Source organism: Parus major, chromosome 1A, assembly GCF_001522545.3.
Source record: "Parus major isolate Abel chromosome 1A, Parus_major1.1, whole genome shotgun sequence".
Taxonomy (NCBI): domain Eukaryota; kingdom Metazoa; phylum Chordata; class Aves; order Passeriformes; family Paridae; genus Parus; species Parus major.
In genome coordinates this window covers 8,682,035-8,698,022 of record NC_031773.1, presented here as the reverse complement: position 1 = coordinate 8,698,022, position 15,988 = coordinate 8,682,035, and the positions used below count along the sequence as shown (strand labels likewise).

Here is a 15,988-nt window from a genome sequence, read left to right as displayed (position 1 = left end):
TTGACTGGAAATGCATATGCATTATTGCAGCATAATTGTTCCTCTATAAATAATTAACGTGGCATTTTTAGAAGAAAAAATATTCCATAGAATATTTAAGGAATATGAAAAATAAAAAGCTAAATATGTATTGTGTTTACTCAAGGCTATCAAGAAAATGAAAAGGGCACATCTATAGCAATCTATAAAGGGCAATCTATAGCAGTTGTGCAAAGCACGTGGAGTCTGTATGCTGCTGTTTTAAGGACATAATTACCCAGTAAGCTGGCTGGCAAGATTGAGACAATTTAAGCTTTGTCTCCAACTAATTAATCAAAGAGATAAATACATTTTTAATAAAAATATGTACAAAATTCATACCAGTATCTTTATTTTTCTATTAGAACTTACACATAGCAAAGGTTTACACATCATCTGGGAAAATATTTCATATCAGGTGCACCAAGCCATTCCTACCCTTGGAGGGGTCCGGGAATATTCCATGACTTCTGCTCTTGATGACAGATGGTTTTGGAGATTGCTGGCTACTCTTTTCAGAATGAGATTTCCCATGATCTATGTTTTCACTCTGTTCTTTAAGAGGATACCACCGAGGAGTGTTGTCAAGCTGAGAGATGCTGGATAACTCGATCAATACCTACAGATAAATCAGAGTATAACACATGGCCTGTATATATATAACATATGATCTATTAATGGTCGCATACAGCAGAAGAGACTAGAGTTGTGTTGTCAAAAGCTGCAATCAAGTGTAAGAGTGAAGGGTATAAGGCTGTGTGCTGACAGATTCAGAACTCTCTGAGCGTGCTGTGACCCCAAACCCAGATTCAGGAGCATATTGGTGTGTCTGAACCAATATGTCTTCTCACCAGGACCTCAGCAGGAGCTATGGGCTGAGTCCTTTGGCTATGGCATAGCTCCACACAAAGATGACCGGAAAGTTTAGAGAGCAGCTTGTGAGCACTAGCTTGACAGCTACAGTAAAAAGACATTAAAAAGACATTCTGCTTCTGTACAGACATATTCTAATAGGAGAACCAAGCAGTATAATTTTTGCCTTTTATCAGTGCTTTTAAGAGGGAAAAAGTTGCATATTCTTTTCTATTAAGGTTTTCAATAATATGAGACTCATGCTTCTCGAGTCTTTAAAAAATACACATATGCAGAAGCAGCAACAAAAAGAAAAAAACAGAGTTACTGTTGCACTTCACTAAAATAATAGAGTTCAACAGACCATTTAGGCATCTAAACATTACTGAAAAAAAAAAAAGAGGTGCAACTGTAATGTGGGAATAAAAAAAAATAAACTGGCTAAAAAATACCCCAAACATTGCAGATCAAATTTGCTGTAAGCCACCTTCATTGTTAGCGAGACTTCTGTGAAATTTCTTTTAAAAAATAGAAGTAAAAAAAAAAGAGCAGTGACACCAATAAAGACCCTTCATCCCTTAATAAGCTTGCAGTTGAGGGGGCCAAGGGAAATTATTGTAATGCATCACAGAGTCTGGAAGGAAGGAAGGTCAAAAACAGCTTTGCATCTCGCTCTAAAATGAGGGGGTTAAAAATAATGTCAGGTAGGGAAGTTTTAGAACTGCTAGACAAATAAAATGTGCAATTACCTCAGGGAATAATGTTTTTGTCACTTTACAAGACCCTGAATAAAAGAAAGCCTCTTCAAAGTTAGGGACAGGGAAGTCTCCTAACAACTGATTGTTTCTAGGTTAAAAGCCTTTTTTCCTTCAATTTTTTTCCTTTTAGTATTGTAGGTTTTCTATGATCTGGCTTGGTCTTTCTGGTTAGACCTATAATTAATCTAAACAGATGAACTAGCATGTTCCCTGTTGTGGTTTTTGGTCAAGCCTTGAAAATGACTTGGAAGATAGCCTGGCTGAGGATTGTTGCCAATAGGCAGTGTAGGATGGGGGCTCTGCTTTGTAGGGGGAGAGGTTCCACTTTCTATGGGTATGGAAATAATAATGTGCCACTTTTCTTCTAGGGCACAAAAGTGCTGCTGGCTCTATTGAAGCGAGTCTTTGGGGCACAGTTTGGATATCCCACATCTGACGTTATGCTGCAGGATTCCTCTGGACATCATGATGTTGAGATTCACTGTTTTCACAATTTAAAAAATAAAGAAATAAAAAAAGAGTTCTAGAGGTTGAAGAAAATTTTAAGGGGAAAGGTTTAAATCTTCTTGTAGAAGCAGTTTCTGGAGAATCTATTTTCTAAATGTCATAAAAAACAAGGATGTAAATATTCAGTAAAGTCCTGCATTTGGGGAAACATGCTGAACTCAACAAGAATAGGGACACAGTTTGCAGGAAATAAGCAATCATGTAGCAGCTTCCTATACATTTATTTTGGTAATTGTTCAAATAGTGACACTGATTGCTCAGTTTGGTAGTTACACAAAGGGGAACTGGAGATAAACTGTGTGGCTTTTTTTAAGAATTAAAGTGTAGAATGAGCCCAGACACTCTCAGTTACTCTGTATAAGCGATCAATTTTCCTGTGTTTCTGTTTCTAATTACAATCTTTATTTGTAATTACATCTTTAATTATTTTTATATCATAGTTATTGCTGGTAACTCTGCATTATATGTACATATGCTTGTTTATTTGTTTTTTAAAGAGAAAGCCTTCTTCCCATGAGCATTCATTAATTATTAATTACGAGATTAGATTTTGCCTTCAGTCATACTTTGATAATGATATTACTATTTCAGAATGTTAAAACTGAGACTGATCAGCAAGACTAAATTGCTCATCCTTGAAGATACTTGTGCTCATGTCAAAATATGGCCTGATGACAAAATTTAATCCTTTAATCATTTACAAAGACTATTACCTCCTCAGGCCTCCTATGTTACAGTAAAATCAAGTCAGACAGCTTTCAGTCACAACAAGAACTTCCACTGGAGTCACTGTGAACATTGTTGCTATCTCAAAAAAAGTATTAATTTTCAGCAAATTAAGATTTTGCTGGGTGCTAAATTAGCTTGCCCCCAGTTAATCAAGATAAAAGGGATATATCTTTCATGTCTAAATTAAAGAAATCATGACCATTTGTTATGAAGACAACAATAAAATTGGGATGTAAAAAAAAACGTTTTACTTAACGCATGCACTATACCTTGAAAGAGAACAGTGTCCATCTAACAGCCTTCAGTTATAACCAGTAGAGAGGAAGAAATGAAATACTCACTTCACCGAGGAAGTCATTTGAGGAGAATCTATCATAATCCCAAACAGTCACTTCCAGTGTTTTCTTTTTCAGCTGCAATTCAAGTAAAAGGATAATTAACCTCATAAACTTCAGATCAAGTCTTTATGGTGGTTTATATAGATAATTTCCTCCATGTATCCTTTTTCATAGTGACAGGTAGGCAATTTTCACCCTCTCATCAACTTTGTTCTGAGGAAAACAATTTGGTGCTATTATTTGTTATCAAGCCAGATGGGCTTGTGCTTGGCCCTGTTTTAGGAATTTCCACAAGTTGTTTTGGGTAGAATTTATGTCCACTACAAGAGTCAAACTGAATTTTAAGGCCCCATTTTTTGTTCCTGAAGCTTTTCCCACCATCAGATCTGCCTGAACTCAGACATCTGCCTGAAGTGCATTTGAGTGTGAATTTCAAATGTATTATATCAAACACCCTATTTACATAACCTCATCTGTGAAGACCAGGCTTTAATGCCTGCAGAATTCAGTGTAGCTAGTGAGAGTCTGTAAGTGATCCAGGCATGTGGACAAGTTGTACTGTTGGGTATTAATGACAGCTATCAAAACCCATTATCTGCAGATCTTGTTAAGCATGAGAGCTGTGTCAAGCACTCTCCTATAGGCCACAGTAAGAAACAAGTAATCTTTTTATATGACGAGAGAGCACAAGACAGGGAAACTGTTGATGAAAGCAGTTAACCTTATTGTAAAAACTGACCTGAGTGTTTTTCCAGGGGGCTCTGAGGACATGTAGGGGGAGGATTGATTACTGCTTTTGCATGCTAGGGCAAAAAGCTGCAAGGTGTCTGGAAAGTCAGTAATAAATTCATGTGGCTTGAAAGAGAGGACAGAATCCTGTGGATTGTCTGGAAAATCAGGCTAAGAAGTTATAAATGAAGAATGCAAGCATTACTGAGGAAAAGAGGAATCTTCATATACTTGAATGAAAGAATTCAGAAGAAGAATTCTTATGTGATAGTTGAGGTCACCATCCTAACAGAAGCAACCTGTCACTCACTGCTTTATTAACTGGCTGCTGGACACAGAGGGGCCGCAAAGGATCAAGACATTGCTCAAAATAAGCCATGCCAATTATTGTACACATTGCATATCCTTGCAATGAAAGCACTCTTGGCTATTTACAGAACCACAGGATATTCTGAGTTGGGAGTGACTCACAAGAACCATCAAGTGGCTGGTCTGTACATCCAGGATGGAACCCACGACTTTGGCGTTATTAGCACCAAGATCTCATCAATTTTCCTCCGCTGCCCCTTGGTTTAGTACAGCAACAGACTAAGACAGTTCCTAATAAATTACAAATGCCTTTAAGTGATAATTTAATCTCATTACTATGTATTCAGAATATCATCTGCTCCCAACTAACTTTAGAAAAATGCGCAACTATGCAAAGCCAATGTCTATGAAAAAAAAATTTAAATCATCATATCCTGGAAAGCCCACACAAAGGGGAATTAAACTATTTTTAGTATCAACAACATACTCTTTAAGCATGCAACAGCACAACTTGAAATCTAAGATATTTTTAAAAAATATCCAAGAGCAATTATTTAATCATTCTGGTTTTTTTCTTACATAATTAAACAATATTCTTCTTAAACATTCTGTTAAAAATATCCTGCAAAAATGAAAGTTAAATTTGAACAAAAAAATTACTTTTTGAATATTGTTTACAGAATATTTCTAAAGCTGATTTCCTTGACTGAATAAAACTTTTTCTTTGCTGTTCCAAGACACTACTGGAACAGCAACATGAAGAATAATCTGAAAATTGAGCTGAGCATCCTTTGGTCCATGATGCTTTTGGCTTCCTGGATGATACAATTTTCTGCTAGGTGCTAAATTAAGTATATGTATTTTTACCAACTAAAAAAGGGACAGCACAAATACATTTCAGAAATGTATTGTCACCATTGTTGCTATTTTGAGAGGGGCTTTCTTCTTGGTGACTGTGCAAGGACAGAGAGAAGAATGTATAGATCCAGGAAATAGGGAAAAAAACCCCTAAGGTTTAAAGAATTTTTGGTAGTAAGGGGAAAATAGAAGAGATTTTCAAGTAACTGCAACCATACTTTGCTAACTTCTTCTCAATAGCGTGATAATAAAACTGTGATGAAAAATTACAGTACTCTTTACTTTGCAAAATCTATTTTAAGCCTTTTAGATTAATAAAGCTTTTATAAAATATTATGACAATGAAAAATCATGGAAATACCTCTAATAGGCAGAGTGCACGAAATGAGTTTCAAAGCAGAGGAAAATCTACTTTTCTGAAGATATATCTACGTAGCACTATGGTGGCAAAGGCGCTAAATGGTTGCTGATTTTCAAAGCAGACATTTTACCATCACAGCAATGTAGGATTCTGCCTTATATCAATCAGTTTTAGGTTGTGAATCCATAAGTTCAGATGCTCATCAGGAATATAACAGACAGATATACTGAAATGGTTGCAGGAACCCTCTATGTGTCTGACCATGGCTTTCTGCAGGTGGACAATGGAAATGAGTGTCACTAAAGTAGGAATTCAGTTTCTGCATATTGCAAACATCATCTGAGTTCCAAACATACCCTGAAGAAAGTGTTACCAAACAATTACTGATTTCAGCCTTAGCATTGTAGAAGAAAAAGTAACAATAAAATAAAATAAATAAAAATCCATCTAGAAGCATATTACTGTATGTGAACTCCAGTTATCCTTAGGCTGTCTATTGGCAGCCATATTTTAAAGAAAATTAAGGAATTTGAAGAACAGCCAATGTGAAAAATATTGCCTCTTATGGAAGGCATAACCAACCCCACAGGTACAGATGGGCTTCTTTCTGCTTTCAAATGTCTGGAAATTATGGATAGTGTCTGCCTCTGTAGCTAAATATGAACTACTTAAAATATTTAACACATATTACTTGAAAATTTCATGCTAGGATTTGAATTAGGAAAGAAGTATTTTTAATGCAGCTTGTTTTTCCTCTATGTTAAAAGCATATTACTATAATTATTTCAGAAATAATACTAAATATTGTAATTTCAGTCAGGATGTTTGATGAGTAGAAATTATTGTAATCCATTACACTTTTTTTTTTTACATTCATATTTAACATTTTATTCTTCTTTTCTTTATATTGATGTACTTTGTTATGTGGGAGGACAAAAAGACTTTGTATAAACATTTAGGAACTTTCTTTTGTCCTAGATATCAAGATTTTAATACCAACATCTTACTGATGCATACAAAAGATTTCATTACTTTTGGGAATTGGCTTCCACATCACTCAAGGATTTTGAAAATATAATTTTTTCTAAATATGTTACCTTCAAATTACAAACATAAGTTACAGCAAAACTATTTGCTTTATGGAATTATTTCATATAAGTAAATGTTTTTCTTTGCTTTCTGGCAAGTAAGAGACTGAGGCAAAGAAAGCCCCACCTTACAGTGTGGTCATGCAGTATGGCCTCACCAGCAACAGAACTTTTATCATCTTCTCCTTAAATGATTCTAATGCTTTTTTTCTTGCTCTGAGTGGGTATTGGACTTGGGTTCACAATTACTGCACAACTTTTGCAATATTTGTACTCAGTATTCCTCTCAAATTGTAACTATTTCCACTTTATTTCTTAACAAAACCTTTAAATTACTAAATATTCACAGTTTAATTTATTTTTTCTCGAACTGTCAAAGTAATATTTGCTATAAATGTGATAAAACTAATCATTTTGACCTTGAAAAACTCTGTTTCGTTTCAAAGAGTGATCTATTTTCCATAATTATTTTCACTTTAATTTCAGCTAGTTTATGAAAGAGAAAGGAAAATAAAAAATTGTACAAGCAGCTAAAGTCTAGACAGTGACGTTAAAAGACCTATATTAGGAAATATTTAATAATACTTATTTTCTGTCTGCAAGCAGGGCATGCTTTGATGGAGAGAAAAAAGCATGGGGGAAAGGAAATGTTTCTTTGAAGAAATATTATTTATAAAAATTCATGAATTTATGTTTGAATGTGACTGCTAGCTCTGTGTAAAAGTGTGTGCTTGTGTAACAGTTCTGTTTGTTTGGTGAACAGAACACTCATTCTCAGTCTAATGCAATTATTGTCTTGTATTTCTATTTATATCTGTAGTTATTTTGAAATATAGATTTGCGAGAGTTGAGTACAAATGATGGTCTCTTGCATGGTGAGAGTTCTTCAGACTTATCATCAGCATTGAATTATTTCTGATTTGGAAATGTGGTTTTCTGTAGATTCTCTAAGTCAAGGCATGGAATTTTGTAGGAGAAAAGTCACACACCCTGGTATCTTAGCAGTAGATACAAGCCATGGAAAGGTATGGAAGTAAACAGTGTTCTCTGCACACAATTCTGTGTGACAAGACACCAAAATATAAAAGATATGTGGTGCTCAAATGAAATTTACACACTTAAAACCATAAACACTGCATAGCAGTCTCAGAAGAAGGGAAAAGGAGGGGATTTGCAAATAGAAAGCAAAAATGCAAAGCATTGAACATACAAACTAAAATTTCATCAAACAAGGGTCCAAATACTGACATCAAAGATCTAAGATGTTTTTATCATCAAAATAAGTGTCCAAGAAATCTTAAATTGATATCGTTATCTGTTTGCAAGGCACCAAACAGCCATTGAATTTACAACACCCCAGAACTCTTAATAACAGCTCTGTGACATGCCACAGCAGAACCCACAAGCAAATTAGGAAAGCTGAAGAATCTTTCTTAGATGAAAAGCTGAATTTGGAAATATTGTAAAGACTTATCAAACCCTTTGGCCAATCCAAGAAGATTTTGGGTTTCTATTGCATCTAGGCAAACATCAGTGAGGTTTTTTTCTGAAGATTTAATTGTCAAAGAGCTATCATTTATAAAAGTCTGCATGAAGCAATGAGAAAACCCATAAAACCACAGCACCACCTCTGAAGTAAATCTGAGCTACTGTCTGTTAAGCACATGTAGATCACATGAGCAACAAGGCAAATCCCTCTGTGGGAAGGGTTTTATTCCATGCAAAAATGAGTATCTTAATCTACATTCCTCTCAATGAATAAGAAGAAAGAAAAACTAAATTTTAAATTGGGAAGATTGTATTGAGGTCTTGGGGTTGTGATGGAGAAGAATATTAAAAGCATTGGGAAATCTATTCACTGAAGAGCCTGGTTATTCTGGGCTTTTTAAAAAGTACTGAAAGATTAAATGGCATTGTAAAGTGAAGTTGAAAGTATCAAGAACAAAACAGAAAGAAAGGCAAAAAGCTTCAGGATCGCATGCAAATCCAGTACTCTATAAAATATACTTCATAATTTAAAAAAAATGAGCCAATCATTATTTTGCCCATTATATCTTTTTCAAGTTGGTAAAAAGTTCTTTATGAGGAGAGCTGAAGGAGTAGAGGACTCAATTGCTTCATACTGCTTCAGAGGCACAGTTGGAGTTAGGAAGCCACCAAGAAACAGAGAAGACTCTGCAGACATCCTTCCCAGATGTGAGTTAAATCTTTCAATGACAAGGAAATCAAATATCTTCTAATTTTTTTCATATGATTCATATCTCAATATATTGATATAAATTGCTGATAAATCTGAAATATCTATCTATATTTTATAAATATTTTAATATAAAAAATGGTAGGAAATGTGCTTTGTGTAAGTTTACATGGCTTTTGGACCAAAGAGTGACTGATTTTTGCATCTACTTCAGAAACTTATGTATTAATTTATTCCCTTATTAATTTGTTCCATTATATTTTTTAAAATTGTCATATCTGTACCTATAACATGATTATGAATGTAAACCCCACAAATTACCAATTTAATGGGTAGAAGGGCAAGAGAAGTGTAATTCCATAGTAAGCTCTATCAGAGGCAAGGAAAGAATTCTGAATTTCTCCTAAATCTGGCAAGATTTTTCCAGGGGGTCAGAGAATTGCCAGCAGCACTGCTCCCTTCACAGTGAGCACTGCAGACCATGCAAATAATAAAGCAACAAATAGCACTGAAGAGCACCACCAGTCACGCACCTGCTCCATGGAGATATTTTTGTAAATGACTGTCTGATTCCACTCAGGATTCAGGCTTTTCTGTATGTACTTAGTTCTCCGCTTGTACTCAGCACTGAATTTGAACAAAAGAACAAAACATTACATTAGTGATCTTTTGTTTCTTTTTGCTTTAATACAAAAGAAACCCAAAAACACCAACAAACTAAAAACCAGAAAAAGAAAAGAACTGTATCTCCCATTTCTGCAAGAATTCAGGGTTATGAGAGGACAATGACAGCCTTTGGGATGTTTTCTTTGGTATGTTTTTCTGAGATAGTTTTTAAAACATCTCCTGACTTTAAGCAGGCTTGCTCTGCCTAAAACCATTTCAAGATAAAGTATCAGTCAGCACATGCACATAGACTTTGTCCTCTCATTGTAGATACTGGGCTCTGATTCTAAATTGCGGTGATAATGCATTGATTTCTTTTCCATGACCCATTAGCACTTTAAAGTAGCACAGATTCATTATATTTATAGGTTGCAATCTCTAATTACAGGAATTCCATCTCACAAACACATTTAATGAATGCCATAAAGTAACCAATATCCTGTTAATGATTGAAATGCTAATTTCTTATTGATCCTGTTCTCTGCCTATCCTCTAACTGTACTGGAAAGAAACGTAAAGGGCATCAGGATCATGACTTCTTTTTTTTTTGTCAATAGCCAAGAACAAAGGTTTGGCTGCATAATCTATTTTTAAAAGGATTCACTAATGCTTTATATTGTACTTTACATTTCCTGAGTGTGGAGAAAGCAATACACTAATCTTAAACAGAACATGGACTCATCTAGCTCTGTGAGCTTTGATGTTAGATTTGCTTTCATTCCAATTTTAATTTAACATAAATTTTGAGTTAATTTAAATTTAACTCAAAAAAGCTGGGTAGGAGAACATGAGAATCTTTTAATACTTTGAAAAACCCACAAGATTTAAGGTAAAGAAACTCTTTTTGTCAGTCTGCACATATATATCTGCTACATCTAATACAAAACAAAATGTTCCCAGGACTGTTCTCCAGCACTAAGACAAAATGGTACAAAACAACTTGTATATGCCATATTAGACTCCTTTGTGGTTGCCCTACAATAACTTTTGGTAGTGTTCTATTCTCACTTCTGAATTAACTGTTTTGGTTCACACTGTGGCATGGTCCCAGACCTAATGTACTAATTCCTTTCATATGAGATAAACTGAGAAGGATCACTCAGGAAGATATTTAATCAACCAGTCACTAATGATGTAGCATACCTGGTACCAGGTTGGAACAGTTCTGATTTATGTTTATGTGAAAGATACACAAGCCTTACTGGCACACATATGTCAATACTGGGACTTCAGCACCAGCAGTTTCACTCTATAAACTCAATTTTTCTGTGCAGTGATCTAATTAATCTGGGTAGCAGAGTGGCTTTATTCTCCAAAATGGGGTGGCTCTATTCAAGATTCCTACTAGCCTGATATCTCAAAGTGAAAGGGATTTGCAGCTATTTTTCCTCTCATTTTTTCATCTAGTCCTTCTGTGTATTTCTACTTATTTTTTTGAAAATCTTGCTATCCACTGTCTTTTAGTTTATTGAAAAAGGTGAAGAGTTTCAGGACCTGTGAAACAAAGTATCTGTTCACCTCTGCTTATGAAAAGAAAGCAACAGCTCTCCAGAGTTCAGTGAGTTCTATCAGCAGTAGCACAGAATGGTAAGGGTGAGTTAAAATCTAGGGGGACCAAGAGCATATGAAAAAGAACCTTAAAAAAATCTATTTCTTTGCATATCTTGGAAAGAAAGCTGAAATACAAAATCTGGATCCATTTTGAAATGAGATTTTGATGGCAAATAGTATTAAGTAGTGCAGTTAAAATTGTAAAGCACCTTAGCATTCTTTTCCCACATTCTGGTATGAGAAAAGCATCCCCTACCTAGAACATCCTGTTTAGATGTCCTAGGACCTACTGGTTTTGGGGACTGATATACTTTCATTTCTTGAAGAAAGGGGGAAAGAATCCTTTGTGCACTTGGCCAAGAAAACGATGCTAACATTCCCTTTCTCTCTTGGATCTCCTTTTGCAATAGCAGAACTTCATCACCTTTTCAAAATCTCTGATTCTTTTTTGAAGTATGTGAGAAGGTGATTCATGCAGTGTTGAGTTCAGAGCTTGCAAAAGATGAAATTGTTAACAAGGCAGTTCTGAAATATTTCCAGTGAAGTCCATGGAATATTTGGATCTAAACTGTAAGGGTGAGCTGAACCCACATCCGTGTAATCTGTGGTCTGTGTCTGTTGCACAGGGAGACAGGAGACCTTCACCTCTCCTAGGGAGGTGCAGAACCAGGCTAAACTGGATGGCAGATGAAGGTTTCTAGGGCTCTGAAGGGAAGGATCTGGCAAATACATTAAATTCATAATCCTGATTCCCCCCAGTAATTAACGGATTAATAATTAACAGATTAACAATTAACAGATTAACAACTAACAGACTAACAGATGAAGATGCTTTAATTAAATGCATTCATTAAACCAATCATTGGTATGTCACTTAATATGAAATAATTTGCATTTGAAATTCAAAGAGTATACTGTGTGAAAAAATAGAAACTCCTTTATTTATATTTTCTCTCTGATTCCTAAATTATAATTTATTAATATATAATACAATGTATTAAGTACAATGAAAAAAGCATAATAGAATGTGTTAAAATGTGTAATAGAATACACATATGAGATGTGTAATTTTAACACATTAATTGAATAATGTTAGCAATTAAAAAAGAGACAAATGATAGAAATCTGTTTATTGGAATTAATCTGCTCACTTGTTTAGTCAGGGTATTACTTTTAAACAAATTTAAAACTGGGGTTGGACTATTTCTTATGTGCTTAGCCTGGGCTGATATTAGCATATGTTGAGAACTGGGCTCTGCCTTATTTTTCCAGGACAAACAAAGCACTCCTAATTTCAATTATTAAATTTTAAGTTTGTTTACCATAAATAACCACTTATATGGTCAAGCAGATTTCACTGTCCATCTGGGCAATTATTTAGATTTATACCTGGCTTTAAAGTCTATAAACTATACAAGAAAATAGAGAAAAATATTAAATTTCTTTACCAAACGGAACATTTTTCTCTTTGCAGTAACACCATTCAAAATCTTGATACAGGTTCACAGTTAATTATTTTTCAGCTTTCAGTGAGTGAGAATGAAGTTTTAGATATCTCTGAACTAAATTCTTCAAAAGACATTTTGCTTGTTGTCAGAGTTTGGCCTTAGAATAATCACCAAGGAGCATTAACTACTTGTTTCCAGCTCCTCAAAATGACCTAATCAGTAAATGAAATACAAAACCATTCCACAGTTTCATGCCATCAGAACTCAAGAGAAAACTGCAGTTCTATGTACAGGCTCATTGTCTCATTCATGCATACAAAAAAAGAAAGAATAAAGTTGGAAGATAGTGCACTCTACCTGGCGTTTTGGACAACCATGACTTGTCTGCATATCCAGAATTTACAGAGTTAGGAACGCAGAGGAAGCAGTGTAAGAGAAAATGGGAACAGATGGAAGAAAACATGAATAATGGGTAGTTTCTAGTATCAGAATCAAAGGAAATAGAGGTATTAGGATGAGTAAGTATAACATGGACTAAATTACAAATAAAAGTTACTCAGTAGCAACCCAAGTTTCTAATTTCAGAAACAAGCCTGGGATTTTAAGAAGCTCTGCTTTTTGATAATTCCCTTAAGGCACAAGTTACGTGCAAAACTGCAACAGTGGCATGCTTTAAAATAATCAAAACTAAAATCCAAACTAAAATCCAATTCTTCATTACTTAGTCGACAAGTTTAAACTGATACCTTATAGGATGAACATGCCTTTAGTTCAAAGTCTTATTTCTATATCAGTGAATGTACCTGCAAAATTCCAACTGAGATTGATTTGACAAATATTTTACAAGAGTCTCTGGTTCATTTAAAAACCTCTGAAGCTTTAGCACCTCTTTCCCTTACATTCAGTAATAGTTTTGGGCCCTGTGCTACTGAACAATATTGAGTATTGTGTAGCTGGAATTAGAAAGCCACAAAATAAAATGCATGCCTTTATTTGTACCACTCGTGCATTTAGTGGTGCTTGCCCATATGCCAAATGGTGAACTGTGACCTGAGCATCCACTTTCCTGTTAGTCTGAGTAGAAAAGAAGTGCAGATTTTTATTTGTATTGTTCTATCCTAAGAGCCTTTTAGCATGAGTATTATTATGCAAGCACAGGAGTTTGCAGGAATCTGTCTGCAATATTGAGACTGATCCACCAGCTTAATTTCAGATATATCTACTGTGTCACTGAAATCAGCAGCAGTATTGTAACCATGTATTCTTATGCAGTCTCTGTATACATGACATTCTGTAACATTAGGGCAAAAAATAGTTATAATATTGCTGATACAGAAACATATCTTTTAAAGGAGGTAATAATGAGCTGTTTGTAATTACAGAGTCAAAAAAATCAGTGATCTGTGAAAAAGCAATTAGTGACTTGGACAGTCATTAGACACAAAATTAGTGGTATTTCCAAAACCATATCTTCACTCTTAAAAAAAGTGCCATAAAATACATATGGAGAGATTTTTTTTCTGACCATTATTTTTTGGATTTTGTATTATACTTCAACCTTAAATTTAACTCAGGTACTTTAATTTTGCTAGTTTGAAAATCAATCCTAAATTCAGATTTTTTAGCTGAAGTAACCAGTCCATGCTAAACTTGCAGCTTTCTGAATTTCAGAAATTATTGCACCTATTTAGTATATTTCCATTGAGACTGTTGTTACTTCAAACATTTTTGTATGTATTTTAATTTTTAAAAGCAAACACACACACACAAAAGTATATTTACAGTAATGATACCATTCCTAAGGTGACTAGAAAAGTATGTATATTCTCCTGGGAATAGGATCTGACTGTATTAAAAATCCACAGTTTTTTCTGGCGTTGCACCTGGATTTTCTATAGCAATAACTCATATTTCTGTTTATTAATGACATGTAGTAAACCTAAACTGAAAGGAAGTTCAAGTTAAAATTTGTCCTACACTTACCCTCTCCCTGGAAGAAGATAAACTTTAACAAAGGGGTCTGAATAGCCGTTGTTGTCTCTGGGAGCAAGGTTTCTTGCCTGAAGGATGTGGATGATAAGGTTGCCAAGGTGTTTGTCATAGCTGATTTGAAGCTAGTGAATGCATTAAAACACAGTAGGATTATTTGTTACTTTTACTTTCTGAGTGGTTTAATATCCCCTAAACCCTTTGAATAAAATGAGATTTAGACCTCTATGTTCCCTCCAAATAAACACATTTCAGAAATTTCTGTCTTTCTTTCCTGACTAGAATGGGATACTAGATTATCACATTGGACTTTGAAAAAAAGCAAAACACCCACATTCCAATCAGGAAAGAGCAAAGGAAATTTGAACCCTTGATATTATTCTGATATATACACATGCCAGTTTATTGAGTGTTAATTACACACATCCTATCTATTTGGAGGTCAAGTCTGACAAGATTATTATAATACTATGGAAAGGCTCTTAGTAATAATATAGAAAAGAGTTTAATCAAGGAGGAAAAAAACCCCAAAAATCTATAGGAAGTTAGGCTTCAGTTGTTCTGCTATTCTCTTTGGGAGTGTTTTAAAAGGATGAAGTCAATTGACATAGGGGACAACCATAAACTTGGTATGGCATGGAAACAAATAAACTGCACTGTAAGAAACCTACAGTGGTTCTTGCTTCAGTGTAAACAGACTGAGAATTTCTAAGGGAAACCACAGTAAGTTGCCTAAGATTAAGGAATAGAATGAATGTAACTATCCTTTTAGACCCTTTGGGAACTGCAGCATTTTCCATTCTTCTGGTTGTATTTCATAATCTAAGGTTAAAGACAGGTGAAAAAATCAAGCATTGACTTACATTAATGACATATTAAGGGATTGGAGTTGAATAAGAAATAAGTTGATGAAGATAGTTTTCTGCAAACTTATTTCATGGAAAAACACAGCCAGTATCAACAACAATTTACACAGCAAAAACTACATATTTACCTGTATTTCTCCAGTGATTGGATGGGAAGCAGGCTTTGTAGTTTCCGTGGGCTGCCAGATTAAAAATACATAGGTTTTCAAAGTTAACTTTTTTAACAGGTGTAGTTTATACTGCTGTATTGCCACAAATTTTAAAATAAGCCTGTCTGGAGTTATTACAGTCAAAACTAATGGTTATGTATTTCAACAGAACTCGAAGTCCAGCCCTGCCATTTTGATGAGCCTTTTATGCAGGTACAGAATCAAACAGCTTCAACACCAAATCTTTATAGTCCGAGCACACAAGGAGGCATGGGGAGAAAAAAACACATAGCATTAGCATTGTCTAATAAATCTGAATACTGCCAAGAGAAAGAAAGGAGCATGCCAAATAAATACAGCCATATATTTCTGTCAATATGATGCAGAAAGAGGCAAAAGTTACTCTAATTTAAGCTGAGCTTAGGTGAAAGTGGGTAGAAAGAGTGGAAATAGTACTAAAACTAAGTGATGGGTGTACGTGGATTATACAGTTGCAAGCCACCTCATATGAAGTCTTTTATTTTATTCTGTGTTTTCTGATAGTCAATTTAGCTGCAACACTTCAAATTCCTCCC

At 34.7% G+C, this 15,988-nt stretch overlaps 1 protein-coding gene across 5 annotated transcripts in view; it reads right to left on the bottom strand.

The window, feature by feature from the left end:
* The window catches only part of PCLO (piccolo presynaptic cytomatrix protein), a 314,143-nt gene that overhangs the window by 61,513 nt on the left and 236,642 nt on the right, over positions 1–15,988 (bottom strand). For all 5 annotated transcript variants that reach the window (XM_015627653.3, XM_033514290.1, XM_015627655.3 and 2 more), the window contains exons 14-19: positions 15,393–15,443; positions 14,393–14,523; positions 12,767–12,793; positions 9,278–9,371; positions 3,206–3,277; positions 457–637 (exon numbers count right to left, since the gene is read on the bottom strand). In XM_015627653.3, the coding sequence (XP_015483139.1) occupies positions 457–637; positions 3,206–3,277; positions 9,278–9,371; positions 12,767–12,793; positions 14,393–14,523; positions 15,393–15,443 (556 nt within the window). The remainder of the gene's footprint in view (positions 1–456; positions 638–3,205; positions 3,278–9,277; positions 9,372–12,766; positions 12,794–14,392; positions 14,524–15,392; positions 15,444–15,988) is intronic.